Genomic DNA, 27,041 nt, shown 5'->3' with positions numbered 1-27,041 from the left:
ATCATGTATTTTCTCTCTGTGCCTTAGTAGCCTCATGTAGGAAGTTGGAATAATGGTGACCTAATTTCATGAGAGTTCTATGAGGGTTGATTTATATTTACTAAGTTAATAAATTAAATATGTTACTACACGACTGGCAATCCATAAAAGTTTCATAAATAGCTCTGTGTCTGGCACAAAGGGAGTGCCCAGCGATATACTAATTTGGGACTTCCGGGCTTGAAAATGAGGAGTCACAATTATGAGAAAGACCTCTCCTCTCAGGTCCCACTCTCCCACATCTTTCTGTTTTCCTAGCTTACAAGCTCAGGAGCCCCTTTCTGGTCTGTGCACAGCCGCTCATCTTTGATGTCAGCAATGAAGTCTCCTCCCTCAGGTCTCCTACAGTCGGGTCAAATGTGGGTACGTGGATGGGAAGGAGGCTGCAGCTCCTAAGGTGAGTACTGATATGCTTACCCCTCCATACCTTGCCTTCTCTTAGCCCCTGCATCTGGACTAGGTGATAGCTGCTGCCAACCTGTTTGACCAGGCCTATGGGCTGAGGGGCTCTCAGGACCGAGCTTCTGTGATCATACTCATTCAGTCTGTGCAGGTCCTTGAGTTCACCCCAAAGTCTGGTGTCAAGATCCATGTTTCTGACCAGGAGCTGCAGACCACTTCGTGTGTTGGTGAGGATGTTTATCTAGTTGGCCTAGAGCTAGCATCCTACTTATCACCTACCTATGCAAGCCTCCCCTGTACTTGTGTTTTGCCACTGGCTCTGCTCTGAGATCTCAGGCCTCAGATTAATCCACACTGTCCTTTGGTCCTTGCTTCTTCCAATTTAAAATAAGGTTGGTTGGTTGAGGCAAGTTCTCTGATGCCCTACTACTTTGTTCTTCCCACTGTTTCTCCCTCAGGTGCACCAGTTGTCCAGCTCTTTTCTGTGTGTATGTTTGCTTTGTTTTGTTCTTTCTCTGTTTCTTTTTGTGTCCATATGCAGGGACAAATGGATATGATCTTTACCAGTAGGCTCTCTGCCTTGATTTCTTCCTTGATTCATTTCATTATAGATCTCCTCATCCACCTCCCCCCTTCTTTGGTATGCCTGTTTACCCTATTGTTATTTATTTATTTACTGATTTATTTATTTATTTAGGCTGTGTTGGGTCTTCGTTTCTGTGTGAGGGCTTTCACTTCTTGTGGCTCACGGGCCTACTTGCTCTGTGGCATGTGGGATCTTCCCAGACCAGGGCTCGAACCCGTGTCCCCTGCCCTGGCAGGCATATTTTCAACCACTGGGCCACCAGGGAAGGCCTAACCTATTTTTAACCTCCATATATCTTTCCTCATCTCCCTCTCTAGATAGCCCTCCTCATCTCTCCATCTCTAACTACCCCCCAACTCAAATTTCCCCCCCTCTACCCTATTCTGTCTCATGCTCTGTAAGTCTTCCTCTACATTTCATCTTCTTTGTATATATCCTTCAATTTCTTCGTCTGTATATCTCTCCCCTCCTGATGTATCCCCCGCATTTCCCTTCCGAAATAACTACTCTCTCATGCTCCTCTTTGTATATTTTCTTTATTTATCACCCTACGTGTCTCCCTTTCAGGTGTTTTGAACTTTCCCATTCTCTGAACGTTCTCATAATCTTCACATTTATCCTCCTTGGTCTCCCTCTTCAGATTTTTTCACGTCTCTCCCATTTCATATTACTCTCTTCTTGGCTGTCTGTACACTTTCCCCCTATGTTCCTTTCTGTATCTCTTATCCCTCTGTCTCTTGTTTTCCCTCGTATCTTCCTTCATGTCTCCCCATCTCTCTCTATGTCTTTCTCTTGAAGTATGTTCTCATTGACTCCTTTTTTTTTTTTAATTGTGGTAAGAAACACAAAGGATTTACCATCTTTAAATATAGTAAACTTCCAGTTTGGAAGGCTTAATATTTAATGGAATGGATTTTAAGGCTTAATATTTCATTGGATGGATAGATCACATTTTTCTCTCCACTCATTCAGCAGTGAACAACTTCTGTGCTTTCACCTCTTATCTGTCATGATTAACGCTGCTGTCTATATCCTTTCTTAGTGGCTTTACCTGTTGCCCTCAGTGTCTCTACATATCTCCATGTCCCACACACCTGTCTACCTTTTTCTTTTCTGACATGTTTTCTGCCCTATCTTTCCCCCTTCTTTTCTCTTTCCCATGATGTCTCTCCTTTACAAATCCTTTATCTGCCTGAACATCTCTGCCCCACCCTGGATTCCTGCTGGCACCTCAGACCGTGAACAGGGATTTAACATGTATCTAAGGACTAACGTGTACTTCCTCCCTTTCCGCAGTGGATAATCACCTGCAGGAGCTCAAGCCATGCTGACCAACCAGAGAGCCTCCCTGGGTTCAAGATCTGCTGTGATGGGGACCTCAACCGTGTATGAGAAATGGCTGAGCCACCCTAAGTTTTTTGGGGATTACAGGCCTGACTGTAATTATGTTGTTGTTGTTGTTGTTGTTTTCGGTACGTGGCTTTCTCTCTCTTGTGGGCTCTCCCATTACTGAGCACAGGCGCCGGATGTGAAGGCTCAGCAAACATGGCTCCTGTGCCCAGCCGCTCCCTGGCATGTGGGATCTTCCCCGACTGGTGCACGGACCCGTTTCTCCTGCATCGGATGACCCAAGTATCTTTTGTGGTCTGGGCTAGTATTTGGCTGGTCTGGCAGGTAATTGAGGTGAATATACCTCAGTTCCCAGTATCCAGGAAAACTTTTTCTCCTTAACTCTGTCTCTCCTGTTCTTCCTCTGTCTCCACTCACAACAGGATGATGACAGCAACTTTCATATGCATTTCATTGTGGCTGTATCGAGTCTCCGGGCAGAGAGCTATAACATTCCCCCTGCTGACCGGCATAAGACTGCAATAGTCTATACCTAACCTTGCATAATTTTCCAAGTTTAACTCTGCCACATTTGAAGTCTTCTGTAGACCTTGAACGTCTCTAACAACTACGTCTTCTCATCACCTTCTGTATTACAGATCAAGCTGATTGCAGGGAAGATCATTCCAGCCATAGCAGCTATAGTTGGCCTTGCAGGTCTGGAGCTGTACAAGGTAGTTCAGGGACACCAACAGCTTGAGTCCTATAAGAACAGCTTCATCAACTTGGCCCTTCCTTTTTTTTCCGTTTCTCTGAGCCCCTTGCCCCACACCATCACCAGGTAAGGGCTTGCTTTTATAGAATCCTTTGGTGTTGCCCATCAGTGATTGATGCTATGTGTGTGTGTGCATGCGTAGAAGTTGTGTGTATCTTATTTCGGTAGAACTGGCTCTAGTTTTCATCATACCTGGTGAGAGGCTTTTTTAATTTTGTGTATCCTTTGTTCATTGTTTGAACCTGTGCAAAGTAGGAATGGAACTGGCATGTTTGTGAAATGAAGAGGAGCGTATGATTAGGGCTTGCTCCCATTTTACTCTTTGTGCTTTACTCTGTGCTTTGTCCCATAATACTACAACCAGCAGTGGTCACTGTGGGATTGCTTTGAGGTACAGTGGCTGCAGCCTAATGGTGAAGAGATGCCCCTCAAGCAGTTCCTTGACTATTTTAAGGTAAGACCCTTTCACTCACTGCACCTGTGGTGGTGGTTGCCCAGGTTACTGGTACTGTCCATCCCAGTGACCCTGTTGCCCCTCCTCGTTTCCACCCTCTTCAGACAGAGTACAAGTTAGAGATCATCATGCTGTTCCAGGGTGTATCTATGTTCTACTCCTTTATCAAGACAGCAAGTAAGATCAAAGATCAACTCAGGCTTGAGTTGGGTCAGTGTGCAAACAGAAACAGGTCCTGCCTGGGGTGGGAAACATCAGCTAGCTATGCAACTCATCTTCACTGTTCTCTTAACTTTGTCTCTGTAAGTCTTTCCTCTCTGTTTACTTCACAGACTCTCTTTCTCCTCACCCCAGGATGTCAGCAATAGTGAAACGAGTATCAAAGCAAAAGCTGGGACACCACATTCAAGCACTGTTTCTTGAGCTGTGCTGCAACTAGAGCGGCAATGATTTGGATGTCCCCTATGTACGATACACCATTCGCTATTCCCTCTACACCCATCTACCTCATTCTCAGTCAAATCAATCTATTTCCATTTCTCTTATAGTTGTCGCAAATGCTGAGCCTTAAGTTCTTCTGAGGACTTTTTGTTGTTGCTGCTGCTTTCTACTGTTTGGAGTTGGAATTCTTAATAAAGAGTTATTAATCCAATTGTGTCATATCCTTCTTTTGTCAAAGGCCCGTACCCTGTTGTCTGTGGGAAAGACCAGCCTTTCTTTAGCTCTGCAGGTTCAGGTGATAGTATGAAAGGCTCAGCCCCTCCCACCAGCATGGAATTTGCCTCACATCCAAGCTTATGAGAAAAGATTAAATCCACCTGTTCTGGTAAACCATTGGTTTGCTATTTTTTCCTTTGTCCTCTCTGTTTAAAAAGAAATAGAGGGGGAGTTCAGGAAGATGGCAGAAGAGTAAGTCACGGAGATCACCTTCCTCCCCACAGATACATCAGAAATACATCTACACGTGGAGCAACTCCTACAGAATACCTACTGAACGCTGGCAGAAGGCCTCAGGCCTCTCAAGAGGCCAGAAACTCCCCACATACCTGTGTAGGGCAAAAGAAATAAAAGGAAAAACAGAGACAAAAGAATAGGGCTGGGACCTGCACCAGTGGGAGGGAGCTGTGAAGGAGGAAAGGCTTCCATACACTAGGAGCCCCTTTGTGGGCGGAGACTGCTGGTGGTTGAGGGGTGTAGCTTTGCAACCACATAGGAGAGCACAGCAACGGGTGCGGAGGGCAAAGCAGAGAGGTTCCCACACAGAGTATCGGTGATGACTGGCACTCACCAGCCCAAGAGGCTGGTCTGCTCAATGGCCGGGGCATGCAGGAGCTGGGAGCTGAGACTCGGGCTTGGGTCAGAGCGCAAGGAGAGGACTGGAGTTGGCGGTGTGAACACAGCTTGAATGGGTTAGTGCAGCACGGCTAGCCGGGAGGGAGTCCGGGAAGAAGTCTGGAGCTTCCAGAGAGGCAAGAGACATTTTCTTCCCTCTTTGATTCCTGGTGCGTGAGGAGAGTGCTACTAAAAGGAGCTCCAGAGAAGGGTGCGAGTTGTGGCTATCAGCGTGACCCCAGAGATGGGCATGAGATGCTAAGGCTGCTGCTGCCACCACCTAGAATCCTGTGTAGAAGCACAGGTCCCTCCTCATGCCTCCGTGAACAGGAAGCAGAGCAGCCCGCCAGTGTCAGGGTCCCGAGATCCAGGGACAACTTCCCCAGGAGAATTAATTGTGCACCTCAGGCTGCTGCAAAGTCACGCCAGATTTGGACACCACAGGCCAGACCTGCATCCATATGCCTCCATCCCCACGGCCTGAGAGAGGCAGAGCTACTGAATCAGTGGCTCCTTTAACCCTGTCCTGTCTGAGCAAAGAACAGACACCCTCAGGCAAGCTACATGCAGAGGCAGGGCCAAATTCATAGTGGAAACACAGGAGCTGTGCGAGCAAAGAAGAGAAAGGGGGCTTCTCTGGTGGCACAATCATTGAGAATCCGCCTGCTAATGCAGGTAACACGGGTTCGAGCCCTGGTCTGGGAAGATCCCACATGCCACGTGGAGCAACTAGGCCCGTGAGCCACAACTACTGACCCTGCACGTCTGGAGCCTATGCTCCACAACAAGAGAGGACACGACAGTGAGAGGCCTGCACACTGTAATGAAGAGTGGCCACTGCTTGCCAAAACTAGATAAAGCCCTCACACAGAAATGAAAACCCAGTACAGTTAAAAATAAATAAATAAATGAAAGTACACTTAATTAAAAAATATATTTTTAAAAGATATTTCACACCAGGGTCAAAAACAAAAACAAACAACAAAACACAGACAACAAAAACAAAAAAAGATAAAGGGAGATCTCTCCCAGCAGCCTCAGGAGCAGCGGACTAATTCTCCACAATCAACTTCATGTACCCTGCATCAGTGGAATACCTGAATAGACAATGGTTCATCCCATATTGACGGGTGGACTTTGTGAGCAAGATATATTATTTATTCCTCTTTTCCTCTTTTTGTGAGTGTGTATGTGTATGCTTCTGTGTGAGATTTTGTTTGTATAGCTTTGCTTTCACAATTTGTCCTATGGTTCTGTCTGTCAATTTTTTTTTTTTTTTTTTTTTTTTTTTTTTTTTTGCGGTAGGCGGGCCTCTCACTGTTGTGGCCTCTCCCCTTGCAGAGCACAGGCTCCGGATGCGCAGGCCCAGCAGCCATGGCTCACGGGCCTAGCCGCTCTGCGGCATGTGGGATCTTCCCAGACCGGGGCACGAACCCGTGTCCCCTGCATCGGCAGGCGGACTCTCAACCACTGCGCCACCAGGGAAGCCCTGTCAATTTTTTTTTTACTTATAAAATATTTCTTTCCTTAATAATTATTTTCTATTTTTGTTTTAATAACTTTTTAAATTTTATCTATCTTTTCTTTTTTCTTGCTTTCTTTCCTTCCTTCCTTCTTTCTTTCCTTCTTTCTACTTTTTCTCCCTTTTATTCTGAGCCATGTGGATGAAAGGCTCTTGGTGCTCCAGCCAGGAGTCAGTGCTGTGCCTCTGAGGTGGGGAAGCCAAATTCAGGACACTGGCCCACAAGAGACCTCCCAGCTGCACATAATATCAAATGGTGAAAATCTCCCAGAGATCTCCGTCTCAATGTCAAGACCCAGCTTCACTCAACAACCAACAAGCTATGGTGTTGGACACCATATGCCAAACAACTAGCAAGACAGGAACACAACACCACCCATTAGCAGAGAGGCTGCCTGAAATCATAATAAGGCCACAGACACCCTAGAACACAACACTAGACCTGGAAGTTTTCACCAGAAAGACAAGATCCAACTGCATCCACCAGAACACAGGCACCAGAGTCCCCTCCACCAGGAAGCCTACACAACCCATTGAATGAACTTTAGCCACTGGAGACAGACACCAAAAACAATGGGAACTACGGACCTGCAGCCTGCAAAAAGGAGACCCCAAACACAGAAAGATGAGCAAAATGAGAAGACAGAAAAACACACAGCAGATGACGGAGCAAGGTAAAAACCCACCAGACCTAATAAATGAAGAGCAAATAGGCAGTCTACCTGAAAAAGAATTCAGAATAATGATAGTGAAGATGATCCAAAATCTGTGAAATAGAATAGAGAAAATGCAAGAAACATTTCACAAGACCTAGAACAAGTAAAGAAGAAACAAGTAATGATGAACAGCACAATAAATGAAACTAAAAATACTGTAGAATGGATCAGCAGCAGAATAACTGAGGCAGAAAAAATGGATAAGTGACCTGGAAGTAAAATAATGGAAATAAAACTGCAGAGCAGAATAAGGAGAAAAGAATGAAAAGAACTGCAGACAGTCTCACATACCTCTTGGACAATATTAAATGAACCACATTCGAATCATATGTGTCCCAGAAGAAGAAGAGAAAACGAAAGGGACTGAGAAAAAATTTAAGAGATTATAGTTCAAAATATCCGTAATATGGGAAAGGAAAAATTTAATCAAATCCAGGAAGCACAGAGTCCCATGCAGGATAAATCCAAGGAGAAACACGCCAAGACACATATTAATCAAACTATCAAAAATTAAATACAAAGAAAACATATTAAAAGCAGCAGGGGAAAACAAACAAACAAACAAACAACACAAAAGAGATTCCCCATAAGGTTAACGGTGGATCTTTCAGCAGAAACCCTGCAAGCCAGAAGGGAGTGGCAGGACATATTTAAAGTGATGAAGGAGAAAAATCTACAACCCAGATTACACTACCCAACAAGGATCTCATTCACATTTGATGGGGAAATTAAAAACTTTAACGACAAGCAAAAGCTGAGAGACTTCAGCACCACCAAACTAACTTTACAGCAAATGCTAAAGGAACTTTTCCAGGCAAGAAACACAAGAGAAGAAAAAGATCTACAAAAACAAATACAAAATAATTAAGAAGTGGGAAGGGGAACATACATATTGATAATTACTTTAAAGGTAAATGGGTTAAATGCTCCGACCAAAAGACACAGACGAGCTGAATGGATACAAATCCAAGACCCATATATATGCTGTGTACAAGAGACCCACTTCAGACCGTGGGACACATACAGAATGAAAGTGAGGGGATGGAAAATGGTATTCCATGCAAATGGAATTCAAAAGAAAGCTGGGGTAGAAATTCTCATATCAGAAAAAAATAGAATTTAAAATAAAGACTATTACAAGAGACAAAGAAGGACACTACATAATGATCAAGGGATCGATCCAAGAGGAAGATATGACAATTGTAAATATTTATGCACCCAACATAGGGGCACCTCAGTACATAAAACAAATACTAACAGCCATAAAAGGGGAAATCGACAATAACATATTCATAGTAGGGGACTTTAACACCCCACTTTCACCAATGGACAGATCATCCAAAATGAAAATAAATAAGGAAACACAAGCTTTATGTGATACATTAAAAAAGGTGGACCTAATTGATATTTATAGGGCATTCCATCTAAAAACAACAGAATACACATTTTTCTCAAATGCACATGGAACGTTCTCCAAGATAGATCATATCTTGGGTCACAAATCAAGCCTTGGTAAATTTAAGAAAATTGAAACTCTATCAAGTATCTTTTCCGACCACAATGCTATGAGACTAGATAGCAATTTCAGGAAAAGATCTGTAAAAAAATACAAACGCATGGAGGCTAAACACTACACTACTTAATAACGAAGTGATCACTGAAGAAATCAAAGAGGAAATCAAAAAATACCTAGCAACACATGACAATGGAGACATGACGACCAAAAACCTATGGGATGTAGCAAAAGCAGTTCTAAGAGGGAAGTTTATAGCAATACAATCCTACCTTAAGGAACAGGAAACATCTCAAATAAACAACCTAACCTTGCACCTAAAGCAATAAGAGAAAGAAGAACAAAAAACCCCCAAGGTTCGCAGAAGGAAAGAAATCAAAAACATCAGATGAGTAATAAATGAAAAAGAAATGAAGGAAACAACAGCAAATATCAAGAAAACCAAAAGCTGGTTCTTTGGGAAGATAAACAAAATTGATAAACCATTAGCCAGATTCATCAAGAAAAAAAGGGAGAAGACTCAAATCAATAGAATTAGAAATGAAAAAGGAGAAGTAACAACTGACACTGCAGAAATACAAAAGATCATGAGAGATTGCTACAAGCAACTCTATGCCAATAAATTGGACAATCTGGAAGAAATGGAAAACTTCTTAGAAATGCACAACCTGCCAAGACTGAATCAGGAAGAAATAGAAAATATGAACAGACCAATCACAAGCACTGAAATCGAAACTGTGATTAAACGTCTTCCAACAAACAAAGCCCAAGACGAGACGGCTTCACAGGCGAACTCTATCAAACAACTAGTGAAGAGCTAACACCTATTCTTTTCAAAGTCTTCCAAAATATAGCAGAGGGAGGAACACTCCCAAACACATTTTAGGAGGCCAACATCACCGTGATACCAAAACCAGACAAGGATGTCACAAAGAAAGAAAACTACAGGCCAATGTCACTGATGAACATAGATGCAAAAATCCTCCACAAAATACTAGCAAAGAGAATGCAACAGCACATTAAAAGGATTCATTTAACCATTGATAAACAATGACATAGTTAATGACTATGCCTTGCATATTTTAGGTAAATATTAATACAGTGAACAAGGGAGTGCAAATATCTCAGTAAAGTAACTAATTTCATTTCCTTCAAATATGTATATTCAGAAATGGAATTGCTAGGTTATATGGTGGTACTGTTTTTACTATTTTGAGGAACATCCAAATTATTTTCCATAGTGGTTGTACTAAGTTACATTCCCACCAACAGTCTGTGAGTGTTCTCTTTTTTTCTACATGCTTGACTACACTTTTATGTCTTGTCTTTTTCATAATGACCACTATAAAATGTGTGAGTCGATATCTTTTGGTGGTTTTATGTTGCATTTCTCTTACTAGTACAGAACTTGAGCAAATTTTCATGTGTCTGTTGGTCATTCATAGGTCTCCTATGAGAGGAATATATCTGCTAAAGTGTTCAGCCAACTTTTTAATTAGATTATTCAGCTTTTGTTTTAATTGTGTCCTTTTATGTTTGGACATTAGTCCCTTAGCTGTCATGTAGTTGGCAAATCTTTTCTCCCATTCCATAGAATTCCTATGCTTCCTGTTCCATTGCCTCTTTACTCTGTTCAAATATACGCACACACACACACATATATACACGTATACAGAAAAAAAAAACTATAACCCCCACCTAACCATAACATTGTGGACAGTTCCCAGCTACCGGGATCTATTTACATCTGGCGCTGAAACTCTGCCCCAGAGAGGTGGGTGTAATTCCAACATCGCTAGGACCACAGGATGTGTCTCTAGACCCTTAACTACCTTAGATTGCTAGGTAAGGAGTACTCCAATCAAGGCACTTATGTTACTAAGAATGGAACCCACAAAGTCTGGCTCCTGTGACCAAGGGGTTTACTGGTGGGATAAGGGGATTATGATGCAAAGGGCGGGGCTCCAATCAGTCCCCATCTGGCATGCAGTCCTCCTGGCTTGCTTCCTGGGGAAGGGAGCATCTGACCGTGCTGCTGTCTGGAGCTCTGATGTCACAGCCTCAAGCCCAGAAACATCCACGTCTGGGTGCTCTGGAGTGCCTTCCTGTCCTGTGTCCCTACGTGACAAAGGTCTGAGCACTGCCTGGGAAAACTCTTCTACGTGGGTACCAGAGGAATGTGACAGGAAAAGCAGTAACAACCCCAAAGTCCATCAGAGTAGAACGGGCTAACTGGGGTGTGTTCCTAAAATGGAATACTACCCTCCACCCAAAAAGAGTGGATAACGGCTAGTCATCTCAGAAATATAAGGATGAGGGGGAGAAAAGTCAGCTCCAGAATACCCATTGTATATAACACATAAACTTCAAAATTAAGTAAATATAATTTGGGGGTGTGCAGTGAAACTTTATACAAACTACAGAATTCAGAATTCGGGTTACAACTAGGTGGAAGGGGGTGGTGGGGCGGAGTGTCTGGAAGAAACATGGAGTGACCTTTCCAGGTGTCAGCAGTGCCGTTACTTACGATGGGGTGTGGGGTACACGAGTGTCTATTTTATTATGTCTTTCCTTTTACATCACTTATATACACTCTGATGTGTATGATTTATTTCACAAAAGTTTTAAGAGCCAGGTCTGTGCCAATCAGTGGTCTGAGAATCACTGTGGACATACACCATTCCCAGGTCACATATTTGTTTTTTAACTTGCTTGGGATGCCAACCTTAATTCACGCAGGAAGATAAAAACTTCCCTTAGTGGCTGCTTTCTAACTTTGTAAAGACTGAAAATTAAATCTGAGATGATGTAGTAAATTAAAACGATAGTGATGTTTTTAGATCAAATTGTATGTGTTAAAGTGTATTTGATGGCTCGTTTTTAACATTGAAGAGAATTTGGCATATTCATCTCAGATTAGTTTTGTTATTTCAATTAGAAACCTACTAAATAACTCAGTTTAGGATTAAATGGAAAATTTAAGAACATTGTATTAAATGATATTTATTTGTTTTATTATTATTATTTTTTGATGTGAGGAAAAGAAACCTCAGGTTTTCTGGTTTCTTTTTTTATATTGTGAATTTTATTTTACTTTTTTATACAGCAGGTTCTTATTAGTTATCCATTTTATACATATTAGTGTACGTATGTAAATGGTATTTTTAAAAGAACTAGAGATTCACCGTGTTTATGAGTTTATTAGATTCACTAGATCAGGTTAAATATTAGAAGAGGTGGCAATTAAAGGGCTTAAAAAGAAAATTAGGGAACAGTTCTCAGAGCTTTCTGAGATGCTCTTCCTGGGTTAGAATCCTCAAATTCGGCTCAAATAAAATTTTCTAATTTTTTCTTTAAAAAAGTTTAATTTAAAAAAATAAAAGATTTAATTTATAAATGCACTTAAAAAAAACAGTGATGCCCTTATGCCTTTTTATGGCAGTAGACTATAAAGAAAAGATCAGAATTAACTATTTCAGATACTTGCAATGACCAGGGTGGGTATTTGGTAAAGGAAGCAGCAGCAATGTTTTGTAGTTTTCTGGAGGACCAGGAAAAGAGGCCCGTGTGAGCGGGGACTGTGGGAAAATCCTCACAGAAAACCCATCCCTCTGACCAGAGGAACCCAAATAAGATGTCCCTGTGACCTGAATGGTGGCAGTGTGGTTTTTGTTTTGTGTTTTTTTAAATAATTTTTATGGGAGTATAGTTGATTTTAAATGTTGTGTTAGTTTTTGCTGTACAGCAAAACAAATCAGTTATACATCCACATTTATCCATTCTTTTTTAGATTCTTTTCCCATAGAGGCCGTTACAGACTAACAAGAAGCGTTCCCTGTGCTATACAGTAGGTCCTTACTAGTTACCTATTTTATACATAGTAGTGTGTACATGTCAATCCCAATCTCCCAATTTATCCCTCCTCCTCCCCTTCCCACCGGTAACCATGTTTGTTTTCTACATCTATGACTCTATTTCTGTTTTGTAAATAAGTTCATTGGTACCATTTTTTTAGATTCCACATATAAGTGACATCATATGATATTTGTCTCTGACTTACTTCACTCAGTATGACCATCTCTAGGTCCACGCATGTTGCTGCAAATGGCATTATTTTGTTCTTTTTTATGGCCGAGTAATATCCCATTGTATATATGTACCACATCTTCTTTATCCATTCCTCTGGGGATGGACATTTAGGTTGCTTGGCTATCGTAAATAGTGCTGCAATAAACATCAGGGTGCACGTATCTTTTCAAATTATGGTTTTCTCTGGATACATTCCCCGACCTCCTTCCCCAGCCCCACTCTGCAGCCCTTGGGAATCTCCTTCTGAACAAAAGCAGAGATGGCCAGATGGTTTTTGGTGGCGGGCCTCGCCCCACTCAGGGCCCGTGGGGGGACCATTACTGAGGAAGGCACACGTGACCCCGATGGGCCCCAAGGCTGCTCCCGCTCCCTCCTGAACCCTTAGGAGCCAGGCCGCAAGGCTGGCCACTCGACGGAAACACCTGAGAGTGAGTTTAAGCTTAAGTTTAAAAAAGGAAAAGGCGACAAGTACTTGCCCCCAGACCCATGAAATCAGGAATTCTACAGTAGGGCCCGGGAGTGGGAATTTTTCTGAAGTTCCCCCAGGTGACTCCAAAGTGCACCTCCCAGGCTGAAAACTACTAACAATTTGATTTGCAGCAATACTCCTTAGACCAAAGGCAACAGTGTCCACCAGCACGGCTGGGCCCAAGCTCTAACAAAGAGAGCACAAAGGCAGCTCCTGTGGTTCCGAGCACCTTCCAACTGCAGACACCATTTATGCCATTTGACTTGGCAAATGCCTTCTGTACAGCAGGACAGGGTGATGATAACTCAGGTCCTTTCAGAGTTATGGAGGGACCCCCTGTGTACAGAACCAGCCTTCACGGTGCTGCAGAACATTGGGAATTCTATTTAAGCTGAAGCTAAATTTTAGTTTCCTCCCTGAATTATTTATTCCTCAAAAAATAAATGGTGAACCCCAGGAGATGGTGGTGACAGTGCGTGTTGCTCAGGAGGGACTTTAAAAATCACTGCTCCAGCTGCTGCAGTAACAAATTCCACAAATAAAATGGCCATCGCAGAGCGCTCACCTCCCATCAGGTCACTTGGCAAGCTGACCTCGCCCCAGAACACATATGTCACTTTACGCTCGTGGGTGGTTGGTGCCTCCATCCGGAATGAGTGGGAGGCACAGCGAAGCTGATGGTGCCCATGTCCTGGCGGAGCACAGCACATCTGACTGCACCCCCTGAAGCCACTGCTTTTATAAAACGAGTTGTACTTTTGTAACCAGCAGTGGTGACCCCCAACTTGGCCATCTATTCCCTGCGCCCCCATTGGCGCCCCGGGAGCTCCTTTCGTGGGTCACTGTTCATCCATCCCTCCTCTCTCACCCGCTCCCCAATCTTAGCCTGGAGGTGAGCGTGCGTTTCTGGACCAAACGTCAACGTGTAACTGACACCACAACTAGCCACAGTGCACCCTGCAACCTTACGGGTAAGATTCCAAGAACAGCTGAGAAGCAAGGAGAGCTGGGGTTGTGGACTGGATGAGAAACCTGAATAAAACAAATCCCCACCAGATAACTGTGGCATAAAATAAATCTAATGGCAGACTAAATGGAGTATCTGGGAAGTACCTTGAACCTTCATTCAAAAACACATAACTCCTAAACCACGTCAGTTTTCTTGTTTCCACTTTTAATTCTGCCATTTTCCCTTAATGTTCAGGTTTTAACAAAGACAACAGGGCTATTGCTTGCCAAATCCCAGCTAGGAATTCAGAGCATAGAACAAATCAAAACTACAGCAAAAAAATTATCAATCTGTACAACTAACTTTAGAAAATAGTTTAGTACAATTTTGTTGTAAAACTCATTTGCAGGAGGTTAATCACATGTACTTATCAAATTTCCTCCTGATAATACATGAAAACAAAAACTCAATAAACTATGCATAGTAAATCCAAAGCAAATTATATAAAAAGAAGCAAAACAAATTTTTAAGTACAATATATGCATGTTCAAAGAACTAAGACTGAAAGAAGGCCACTTTCTTTAACGCCAGGGCAAGGACGAAACTAACAGCTGCATTTTTCATCTGCAGTAAGGTTAACCACCAATCAACAACACTGCTATGACAGCCACATCAGGAAAGGCCACACTGTACATATGAAATGCTTCATGCAAATACATACATCAACAGGAACCACCAATCGATTCCAATGCAATGTCAGGTATGACTGTTTCCTGCTGGGAGAGGCTGTCAGGACACAGGCTTGCTCATTACCAGAGATGATGCACTAATTCTCACGTTGCCAGACCAGGTGGAAGGTGGACCAAAAGTGAACACAACGTGTGAGAACAGGCACCAAACTTAACTGGAAATAACATCGTTTGGGTGGGGCAGCAAAGTACGTACGGTGGGGAGCACTTACTTCACGTGTTGTGTGAGCGGAGTGGGAGAAGTTCCTGACCCCAGCTCTTTCCAGCATGCCTCTTCTCTAAGCTTACAGGTTTTAGATTCTCTACATTGTCACTGCAAGTGTCTGCTAAATGAAGCATTTTACCAAGATAGCAGGAAAGTAAACTTAAAGAAACAATGAGCTTTCTTGCCAAAGGCCAGGCAGGAAGCTTACGAAGCCCCTACCCAGAGTGGGGCTCAGCCCGCCTCTGTCAACAGGGAGCAGGGGCTAACTGTGGGGACAGAGCACGTGCTCCCCGAGTGACAGGAGTGTTCAATCCCATCAGCAGAGGTCTGGAAACCAGAGGGAGGGACAAGGGTAACAAAGAAGTAGCATGCTTAAACCTTTGGCAACCAAATGTTTTTTTTTGAAAGCTCTTAATAACCTGCTTCAGTAGAATTCCTGATGAACACAAAGCCCTTTTTGCTTAAAAAGCAGATGACTGAAAAAGTTTCAAATGGTGCACATTCGTCTTCAGGAATGCATGCTTTCTCCCCCAAATTAACTAGGGCTGCAAAGCATTCACTACAAACCGCTAGTTCAAACAATGGTCAACTGTTACTAACACAGATTCTCAGTCTGTGATACCTCAACATCAGTGTGTGTGCGCTTGGAAAACTGGACTTTGACATTAGGCAGCCCTGCCCTCCATCAAGTCTCTCAAATCACCACCCACCATGGCCACCTCCTTTCACAGAAGCACAACCCCTCTAACCAGATCTTCCACCACAGCGGTGTATTTGCGTCACTTACGATGGTTTCCAAAGATGACAGGCAATCTGTCAACTCTCTCCCTGTTCTCAACTCCCAAGCATTTGCACTCCTCTCCCATCCTTCGCTTTTTAGAGGATGTTTCTCTCCTGCCTAAAATATTGTATCTGGTCTGCCCTAACTGGTTCTCAAGCTGCCTGGTGACCAGTATCCCTTGGGAAGATGTTAAACATCCAGATTTTCATGAGTTGGATTCTCTTGGTGATCCCCAGGCTTCCACAAGCCACCCCAGCACTGCTCCAATACTTGGCAACCACTGGATTTGTAACCCACCAGTTGCAGGAAATTCACAATACGCTGGGGGGATCTGAATGACATTTCAAGAATTATTCTTTCATTTCACATTCTTCTATCTCACGAAGAATGAGAATTTTAGCTAGAGAACTACGTGCTGACTACAATGGGCAGACAAACTCATCACAGAAATGTAACATCCTGTGCCAAGGTGCCTCGTCTAAAAAGGTGCAGGAGTGGAACTTCACCTAACAGAGCTCTGCTTCCCAGGGTCTTGCCCAGGACACTCCAGTTGGTTTAACAGGACTCTGACCCAACGCATTGACTCACTTCTCTCAGGCCACCTGGGCTGTTAAAAACGTCTGTTTGCTACAACAATCTCTGAAAGGAACTGCCCTGCTCCCATCTTTTTTTTTTTTAAATATAAGGTTGGTTCCGTTGAAAATGATTAACATTTTAAGCAGGGGAAAGAAAAGCTGTCTACCAGATTAAATTTTAAGAGGATTCTGTTATTTGCTATACAAATATACATTCCAACTTTTACAGCATCCTCTTAAAATCCTCCAGTCTGACCTTTCCTACAGAAGAACAAGAGATCAACATTTTAAGTCTTCGACTTCGAGGACATTATTACTGATACACAAATGCCTTCTGAAAGCTTTTGCAACTGACAAAATGTACTGAAGATGACCAAGAGGCCCATGTGTTAGGATACATTTTCTGTTTTCCAACAGCACACAAACCCCTTTAAGGAAAAAAAAATAATCTTATCTGGACAGTCCTACTAGCTGGTCATCTGAAATGTGCAGTAATGCTTGTGGCTGACAGTCTCATTTGGCTCCACTACAAAAGCTTCCTCTTCTTCAAGCTACTGTCCTCCTCCTCCAGTCCCCTCTCGTCCCAGCCTGAGTTCCTCTTTGTGTGGTGGCTCAGAGAGCCACGCCTCTCCTGATCCCCCTTGGTGAAGGCCCTGGTCTCCCTCCTGTGGCTGAGTGCCTCCCCTTCCTGGGCACATCTTCTCTCACTCGTGGAAGTATTGGTACTAGCAGCTGGAGGATCACACTGCGTATGAGGTCTGTGGTTGTTCACAGCAGCTCCCTTGGCAGGGGCCTGCTGCCTGATACTGGTCACATCCTGGTGACTTCCGGGGGAGCCTGGCTCTCCAGAGGGAGGCGTTGCTCCAGGATACCGGGGGCTCGAGGGCTGCAGCTCACAGAGGCACTTCCCTTTGGCTTCACAGCCCAAGCCCATCCTCCTAAGCAGTCGTGGGTCCCGAAGCCAGTCCTGAAGGGGTGGCCTTTCAGGGTCCTTTGCAGTAACAGTGACAGTGGCTTCTTTGGACTCAGAGGGTGAGGGGTACAGGGAAGAAGCAAGAGACATCTTGGCAAATTCACTGTCTAGCTTGTTGCTGGGCACTCTGCCCTGGGGTCTGGACACCTCTGGGGTGATAGCAGGAGGGTGAGTCAGACTTCTCTGCAGTACGGGCCTGCGTTTCAGAATCTTCATTGCATCGTGTCTATAGTTTTTGTTGCAAGTCTTAATAATGGCACCACGCTTCTGCGCATCCTGAATCAGGTGGTTCCAATGCTGGTTTTCCTTGAAACAAAGAGAAGGAAGAAAATTACATCCCAAAGAAACACTCATATGCTTGGGAAGCAGAGGTTCCAGCTTTCACTTCTGAACAAATAGTAAGTATACTTTCGTGAACAGATTCTCAAGAATCCATTACTTTTCAGACAAGGCTGAAAGGAAAAATAAGGTCGAATACAAAACTATAAAGCCATGCTGCTAGAACAGAACACTGGGAACCACTTCTAAGAAAGTACTTCCATCATTTTACCACTGATACTCAGGCCACGTGGTGAATTAGCTGTCATGCAAATCTGTACCAACTGCCAGTAGCCTCATGTAGCTCTTTAATCTTCAATTAAATAAAATTAAAAATTCATTTCCTCAGTTGCACCAGCCACATTTCAAGTGCTCAGCAGACACATGTGACTAGGTTTAGTATCCTGGACAACACAGACACAGAAGGGCTCCGTCATCCCACCAAGTTCCCTTTGACACTGCTGACCCTAGAGTCTTGCCTGTCTCCGGCCAAGGCTAACATTCTGGAAGAGGAAGGCTTGGTTTCAGAAAGCTCTAACTCTTGAGTGCATGCTGACTGTTCTAGAAAGAGGACCACAGCTTGCATCAAATTCCCAAAGGCTTCCCAAACTCCCAAGGGCTAAACCATCTTAATCTGCTGAGATAACTATTCCAAAGATGTCGTCTCACTTGTGTCTCTTTTCTAGAAGAGCTTAAATTATGAAAAGCACATCTAAACGGAAAAACAAAACAAAAACCCAACTCACGCATCTCTCCTCTCTTCCTTTTAGAGTTTCCTCAGCAATAAATTGCTTCTTTACAACCATCAGAACTTGGGCCTCTTTAGACAGAAGAAAGAGAGAGTATGAGGGAAGAAAAAAAGACAGAGACTGAAGGAAAGAGAAGGAAAGGATAGCTCCCCTCATGGGGGCTCCTGCACTATTCATGAAGGTGGGTAAGGGTATAGCAGTGAAGCTGCATACATAGTACTGACCTGCTGTGTGACCTTGGTCAAATCACTTGACCTCTCTGAGCCTGTTTCCTCACTGTAAGGTATGAATAGTATTTTATTTAAATGACTCTAAAATGTGCGTTGAAATAAAATAAAATAAATAAAATGCACTTTATTTTCACATTTTACCATTTCTGACTTTAGGGTGCCTCTAGGCCAGACAGCAGTTTCCATGTATGTAATCCTGGAGGAATTCATGGCTGGGCGACTACAACCGCTTGACTTTTAGTCAACAAACCACTTCTACAAAGAATGAGTCCTGGCTCTTGCCTGAAAAATCTTTCCACAGACATCCTCTGATAAGACAAGAAAGTACCAGCACTACAACTTGGAGAATGGAGATCAGAAGTTGGAAAAAACCCCGGGACCACAGTGGGGCCCTCTCATGACATGCCTCTGACTGCACAGGGAATGGTTCGAGCATCAGCAAGGGTACATGGGATGGTGAATGGGGACGACCAGAGTGTTAGTCTGAGAGTGAGATGCTTTCAGGGGTATCTTAGTCTACCTATTTTGCTGTTTTTCCTAGGTATGAACAAGAGTGATATGACACTGGGTTGGCCAAAAAGTTCATTCAGATGCTACAGAAAAGAAACAAATGAACCTTCTGGCCAACCCAATAAAAATCTGTCTAAAGTCTAAAAGAGTTCTTTCAGTCACTATAAGACAAAAATTCTAAGTGAAAATAAAGTGTCACAGTTCAATAGTGGAGCATAAAATAATGACGCACATTATATAACTATTGGCTTCTTGGATTTGATAAACTATGGTGGCAATGCAGACCTCACAGGGCCTTTTAAAGTAAGTCACGTAAATCAAGTGCACGGTACGGTGACCGCATGCATCAGGAAGGTGCATGTAAGCACCAGGCTCAGATCTCCCTGACTCAGGAGAGCTCTTGAGAGTCCTACCCTGTGGCTGGAAAGCAGATGTAAAGCAGATGGCCTTGCTGCTATTTCTGCCAATTCTACTGCACCTAAACTTGCTGTTTAATCCAATCCCTAGATCACAAAAACAGTTCTGAGAAGGGGCTATTAGTCTTGATTTCTCAGAGGAAACCGAGTGCCTTAATCACTGATTCTATCTCCATAAGGGAAACTGGGCTGAAAAACCAAAAAAAAAAAAAAAAGAGGCTAGGGAAGGGGGAAGCCCAAGGACAAATACGCAAGTTGGATTGCGAAGTCCAAATGATAAACTGGAAGTTTTTCTACTCTGTTCTGTCGGTCTCTTTTTGCCACACTGGCTTCCCAGAGTGAAGATAATAACGTCTATACTGCAGCTAGACGTCAGTGGTCTTCAAATCTGCATGACGGTGACTCTGGGGCTCACAGAGACTTACTCGGGGGGATGTGAGCACGTTTTCTGGGAATCAATTTCCAAACCTCAGCTTCCAAACCCCAGTTCCCTATGTCCTCCTGGGGCTTTTCTGCCCTTCCACTCCATCCTTCACAACCACAAGTCTCACCTGTCCCAAATCTGACCACAGGGCACACAGCTAGGGGAGGTAAACATGCCTGGGTGTCAAATAGAGGGGGTGGTAAACAGAGGGGTGCCCATGAAGGCTCCTGCAATCAGGGCATCTAAGAGACACAACTCTATAAACATTTTACTTTTCGGGTTTGAACATTATCAAAATTCAACTGTGTGAAAAGAGTAATTGTTAATATGTTACTCAACTGACAAGATATCATTTGTTAATACTCAGATCCTTATGGTCACAGGAAAAATATATTTTTTAAAAAAAACTCTTCGAGGTAACTATACATTCATAGGAAGTTACCAAAACAGTCCAGAGGTTCCACACACCCTTCACACAGTTTCCCCAAATCGTTATGAAAACCAATTCTTTAAATTTTCAAATTTACATGTAAAGTTTTTGTGGCAGAAAAGCCTAATAGTCATATTAACAGAAAGCCTTTTAATTATGAAAATATATAAACTACCCCCACTGAATTTTATCCTAAACAGTATAAATGGCAATTCAATTTTAAAGAGCAGAAAGAATAGCACTGCTCTCTATTCCACTGGATATATTTAAGAGTGGCATAATGGATTTATTTTTAATAGCTTTCTTTTAAAATGTCAAATATTTACAATACATTAGAAACAAAATCTTTATCAACACTTAACGATGAAACATTTTCAATATAAACTTAAAAGCGGAGGATACACAGCTTTTAAACATTCTTTCAAGGGGGTACACAAACAACAAAGGTTGAAGACCACAAATCTAGGTAAGAGCTGAATGAGAAAGACTGTATTTGGGCGCCCTCTGGTGGAACTAACCAAAACAGGGGAAAATCCTACTGAGTTGGCACCTCTCCTGAGATAAAACAATGACTCTGTTAAATACAGAAATTAGAGAAACTGAGTTATTACACCTAATGAGGCAGGCAAATACATGCTTTATCTAGCTGTGGTTCACCAAATTAAGCTGTACTATTACTATTTGTCGACTACACATGTAAACTTGCCCCTCCTTCTACAGGAGTATCTGTACGCATGGATGAGCTCTGATGCCACTCACCCCTCAAGGGAAACAGCAAGCAGTGCTGCTCTAAGTGCCAAGACAGAAATGAAGATCCAAGCACTTTCCTGCAAATTCCCCCTCTCTCTGGCATTAAGCTAGGCTAATAGCCACATTTACTGAGTGTTTACTAAGTGCTAACCAATCTTCTAGCACTTTACATATATGGGTTTACATGTCTTCTTAACAATTCTACGATGTAGATACAATTTTTTTAAAGCTCATCTTGAGAGTACACTACGGATACCTGGGTCTTGGGCTAAGAAAGGGTGAGCGGTTTAGGCATTATAAAAGCTCCCAGGAAGAAGCTGCTGGAGGACAAAACAACCAGTGGGAAGAGGCTCATTATTGTTTGTAGCCTCAAAATCATTTCCACTTTGATGAAAAATAAAAACAAAACCTCAACCCGGTATCAGTCATCATGAGCAAACTCTGGAGTTCCCCGGTCCTCTAGAATGTACCTACCATCAGGGTCCTCAAATGTCCCAGGATGAAGAGGCTGTACTTGGCTCGTGTGATGGTGACATTCAATCTCTGCAAACTTGCCAGAAACCTAAGCAATAGAAGGAAAAAAAAAAGAGTTACTTCTTTCTTCAGAAAGACTCGGCATGTCAGTGTAGGTGAGACACAGGCATTTCAGACAGCTTTTCTTGGGCTCCTGCTTTAAGCTCGTGGTGCAGGATCCGACACAGAAGCAATTCCCATTAAGGACAGCAAACAAACAAGAGGCCCAGTGCTTTCCTTCAAAGTGATGCATCTGTCTGTCGATTTCCTATTTTGACTTGGATGAGATATTGGAAATTTTAATGGTATGATTTTTAAGCCTTCAAAGATCCTAAAAATATGATAGTAGATCAATTATGACACATACCATGGAGAGGAGCATGCCCCTGCAAAATATACTGGATTCAATAATCTGTTTCACTCTTATCAAGTGAAATAACAGATTCACACTGTGACATGGGTTAATACACAAGGTACCAAGAGAAGCAGACCTAACAGTGGATCAACTTCACAACTTAAAAAAGAAACCTTCATGATATTACTCAATTTTTTATATAAGAAAATAGAGCAAATGATGGTATTCTCTAACAGTGATTAAAAAGATCTAACTCTGGATCATAAACAAGCAAAGAATCAATGATGACAGTTACCCACCCAATTGAGCCTTGCATGGTATTTGCTCTGACACATGTAACAATAATACAGTCTTTCTCACGACCCTGGAAGGCATCCACGGTATCTACTTCTGCTGGCCTATTTACGAAGAGAGAAACATATTTGCTGAAAAAAGATAATTATTAAATATACATATTTATACAGTAGTATTTCTTACTTTTGTAGTGCTATCTTTTAAAACTGGAGTAGAATTCACATAACACAGAATTCACCATTTTAAAGCACACCATTTGGTGGTGTTGAGTCCATTCACTACAGTGTGCAGTCATCACCGCTATCTAATTTCATAGCATGTCCATCACCCAGGAGAGAAGCCCTGTGCCTATCAGCCATCAGTCTCTATCTCCCCCTCCCCAGGCCCTGGCAACCACTAATCTACTGTCTGTCTCTATGGACTTTTCTACATGGGAAATTTCATATAAATGGAATCATAAAATATGGGACCTTTTGTGTTGGGCTTCCTTCACCTAGCATAATGTTTTCAAGGTTCATCCGTGTCGTAGACTGGTAACAGTACTTCATTCCTTCCACGACTGACTATTCGCTTGTACAGATACACAATTTACTTCTTACCTATGTACCATTTTGGGACATTTGGGTTGTTTCCACTTTTTGACTATCATGAATAATGCTGCTACGAACATTCATGTACAAGCTTTTGTGTGAACCCTTTCTCAATTCTTTCAGGTATGTACCTAGGAGTGGAATTGCTGGGTCACGTGGTAATTCTATGTTCAACTTTAGGAGGAACTGCCAAACTGTTTTCTGCAGTTTCTCATCAGCAATGTGTAAGTATTCTAATTTCTCCACATCCCTTCCAAAACTTGTTATTGTTTTTTTTTTTTTTTGTAATGATAGTCATCTTGGTGGGTGTGAAATGATATCTCCTCACTGTGGTTTTGATCTGCATTTCCCTCATGACAAATGATGTGGAGCAGCTTTTCATGTGCCTGTTGGATTTCTGTTTATCTTCTTTTGAGAAATGCTCTTCACATCCGTTGCCCGCTTAAAAAGTTAGATTATCATTTTATTAAGTTGTATGAGTTCTTTATATATGCTGGATATGACTTGTCAGATAAATATTTTGCAAGTATTTTCTCCCACTCTGTGTGTTGTCTTTTCACTCTTTTGATAGTGTGTCCTTTGAAACACATAAGTTTTTAATTTTTATGAAGGCCAATTTACTTCTCCTTTGGTTACTGGTGCCTGGGTATCATATCTAAGAATCTGTTGCCTAATCTGAGGTCATATAAATTTACCTTTGTTTCCTTGTAAGTTTTATAGTTTTGTCTCTTAGACTCAGAGCACTCATTCATTTTGAGTTAATTACTCTATACAGTGTGAGACAGGGGTCTAAATTCATTCTTTTGCGGGTGGATATCCAGTTATTCCAGCACCATTTGTTGAAAAACTATTATTTCCCCAATGAGTAGGCTTGGCACCCTTGTTGAGTATCAACTGGCCATGAATGTATGGACTGATTTCTGGAATCTCACTTCTATTCTATTGGTCTATATATGTCTACCCTTATGACAGTACCAGTGTTGATAGCTTTGTAGTAAATTTTGAAAGAGGGAAGTGTGAGCCCTCCAACACTGTTCTCTGTCAAGCTATTTAGGGTCTCTTGCACTTCCATGTGAATTTTAGAATAAGCTTGTCCATTTCTGTAAAAGAAGGTAGCTGGAATTTTGACAGAGGTAACAATGAATCTGTAGATCAACCTGGGGAATGGTGCCATCTTAACAATATTAAGTCTTCCGATCCATGGACATGAAATGTCTTTACATTTATCTAGTACTTTAAATTCTTTCAACAACGTTTTGTCCTTCTGTGTATGAGCTCACACTTCTTTGGTTACATTTACTCCGAAGTATTTTGTTCTTTATGATGATAGTGTAAATGGAATTTTAAGAAATTTTCCTTTTCAGACTTCTCTAGAGTGTAAAGAAATACAACTGATTTTTGTATACTGATCTTGTACCTTACAACTCTGCTGAACTTGTTTATAAGGACCAGTAGTTTGCATAGATTTTTTTAGGTTTTTCTAGATGTAAGAGTATGCCGTTTGTTTTTTGTTGTTGTTGTTGTTAGCTTTTTGCGTGTGTTTTTTTGTTTGTTTGTTTGTTTTTGGATTTTTTGTGGCCACACAGCATGCAGGATCTTAGTTCCCTGACCAGGGATCAAACCCATGCCCCCTGCGGTGGAAGCATGGTGTCTTAACCACTGGACCACCAGGCAAGTCCCAGATTATGCCATTTGTAAGGAGACACTTTTACTTCTTCTTTTCCAATATGGATGCCATTTATTTCCTTTTCTTGCTTAATTGCTCTGCATAGAACTTCTAATACAGTGCTGCACAGAAGTAGTGCAAGTAGAGAGAGTAGAGAGTGGCATCCTTCCTCATCATAGGGGGAAAGCTTTCAATCTTAGCATCAAGTATGATGTGTTAGCTGTGGGTTTTTCATAGATGCTCTTTATTAGGTTGAGGAAGTTCCCTTCTCTTCCTAGTTTGTTGAGTATCTTTATCATGAAAGGTTACTGCATTCAGTCACATGTCTTTTCCACATTTATTCAGATGATCACCATCATGTGGGGTTTCCCCCTTTAATACGGTATATCACACTGACTGATTTTCATATGTTGAACCAACCTTGCATTCCTGAGATAAATTCCACTTGGCTGTGGTAAATAATCCTTTTAATATGCTGTTGAGTTCAGCTGCCATTATTTTGTTGAGAACTTCTGCATCCATATTCATAAAGGATATTGGTCCATAGTTTTCTTTTCTGGTGATGTCTCCATGGCTTTGGTATCAGGGTAATAATGGCCCCATAAAATGAGTTAGAAAGTGTTCCCTTCTATTTTTTGGAAGCATTTGCATAGGACTGGTGCTAATTCTTAATGTTGGACAGAATTCACCTGTGAAGCCTGATCCTGTTTTTCTCTGTTGGAAAGTGATTACTAACTCACTCTTTTTACATTTAATAGGTCTATCCAAAGTTTCTGGCTTTTCCTAGAGTCAATTTTGGTACTTTGTGTGTTTCTAGGTGCAGAAACTTTTGAGTTAATGGATTTCTAATATTTAATTTTTTTATTTTACTGTTGAGGTATAAAGGAGACAAAAACATAATCTTCACCCTATACATGAAGGCACTAAAAGGGTTAAATAATTTATTGTAAGGGAAAATGTGAATACATGATTCTCAGTAGAGTTAGAATTCAGATAACAAGTCATCCAACTAAAGGTAAAGGCCTGAAGAATTTCTCAGTCACTTCCATTGTCAAGTGTAACGGTGATGACATTTGAACTGGCAGGAGGCACTCCATCTGCAGGGGCTACACGTGTAACCACACTCCCTCCCAGCACAAGTCTATGGAGCCAGGGTCCTAGTCTCCTTGTTCTATACTACCAGGGTCTAAGACCACTCCCTAGAGTTAAGTTTCCTTTGCTTCTTTCCTTCTATCCCCTCTTTCTTCTTTTTAATTCAACAGAAAAACTCAAAATCTCTGTAAAAATAGAGATGCCTCACCCTTTTCTATCAAACTCTTTGTCCAAATCCTTCTGAATCATCGTCTTCTGAGCCTTGTAATGGGTTATTATGCCAATGTTTCGGAAAGTAACATCCCTTCTTCTGTCTTTCATAAGTTTAATTATTTCCATTACCAGTTTTATTTCTTGAACATTTACATATGAGCTAAATAAGATGAAAACAAAAAAATACAACACATCAAAACTAATAGCAGCCCAATTGCTAAGTTAAGTTCCACTTTGTTTTCCACTACAGTAAAGGGTACATAGGTAGGTTTCATCTTTATTCAGTCAGCAGTGATTCAAAGAGGCTGTTATAATGACCATTAATATTGTACATATGAATAAATATAAAAATAACTGCCCAGTGAAACACAAAGTTGTAGGAGAGAAAAGTGGTTCGAGTTACGTGATGTTAAGGCACCAGTTTCTTCACTTATTAAAACAGGGATAGCCACAGTGAGAACGAAAGTATTCATAATAATAATGAAGATATGACTAATGAATAGCTAACATTAAGGATTGACTATCTTCCCCACACTGAGAAAAGTGCTTCAGATGTACTACCTTCCTGCATTCCCCACCACAGGTCATGCAGATCATGCACCACATGACCGAGAGGATGGCAGCCACACGGACTAAATGTGACCCGGCTCCCAGAGATGAACAAACATGGGGCCCTACAGCAGGATCACGTCCTCTGTCCTTGCTGGCCTCATCCTGCACTCCCAACTCATCTCCTGAACTACAATGCGTTCCCTCATCACCATACCAAATGCAACATGTGTGCACACTGGGGGATGCCCTGCACGCGCAACTTTATTCCCGAGGCTACCTTATCTGTCTCACTTTAAAGCCTTAAATATTCACTATTCTAATTTCAAGACTTACTATACGGACAAGCCAGTCAGCTAGCTTTCTTTTCCATACCTGAAAGCTTTATTTGGTCACCTCTCAGGCCAACTCTCTTCCCGTGACCATCCATCTCCATAATACTTATGCGGTAAACTCTCAATCCCCTGCTCCATTCCAACAGACC

The 27,041-nt window shown here is 42.1% G+C and overlaps 1 protein-coding gene and 1 pseudogene across 2 annotated transcripts in view; one reads left to right on the top strand and one right to left on the bottom strand.

Moving 5' to 3' along the window:
• Positions 1 to 5,013, top strand: part of LOC308609654 (ubiquitin-like modifier-activating enzyme 1) — a 50,542-nt pseudogene extending 45,529 nt beyond the window's left edge. The window contains exons 14-21 of the transcript in view: positions 298 to 359; positions 482 to 668; positions 2,547 to 2,701; positions 2,800 to 2,892; positions 3,016 to 3,197; positions 3,484 to 3,585; positions 3,690 to 3,762; positions 4,877 to 5,013. The product of the transcript in view is annotated as a ubiquitin-like modifier-activating enzyme 1 (transcript). The remainder of the gene's footprint in view (positions 1 to 297; positions 360 to 481; positions 669 to 2,546; positions 2,702 to 2,799; positions 2,893 to 3,015; positions 3,198 to 3,483; positions 3,586 to 3,689; positions 3,763 to 4,876) is intronic.
• An 11,940-nt stretch (positions 5,014 to 16,953) lies between these two features.
• The window catches only part of LOC308609698 (putative helicase senataxin), a 61,529-nt gene continuing 51,441 nt past the window's right edge, over positions 16,954 to 27,041 (bottom strand). Inside the window, exons 21-24 of the mRNA XM_081223410.1 lie at positions 26,004 to 26,168; positions 22,453 to 22,551; positions 21,760 to 21,847; positions 16,954 to 17,764 (exon numbers count right to left, since the gene is read on the bottom strand). Coding sequence (XP_081079536.1) covers positions 17,012 to 17,764; positions 21,760 to 21,847; positions 22,453 to 22,551; positions 26,004 to 26,168 — 1,105 coding nt within the window. The 3' untranslated portion in view covers positions 16,954 to 17,011. The remainder of the gene's footprint in view (positions 17,765 to 21,759; positions 21,848 to 22,452; positions 22,552 to 26,003; positions 26,169 to 27,041) is intronic.

Source organism: Mesoplodon bidens (assembly GCF_964165515.1).
Source record: "Mesoplodon bidens genome assembly, chromosome: Y".
NCBI classification, from domain to species: domain Eukaryota; kingdom Metazoa; phylum Chordata; class Mammalia; order Artiodactyla; family Ziphiidae; genus Mesoplodon; species Mesoplodon bidens.
This window is presented reverse-complemented; position numbering and strand designations above follow the sequence as displayed.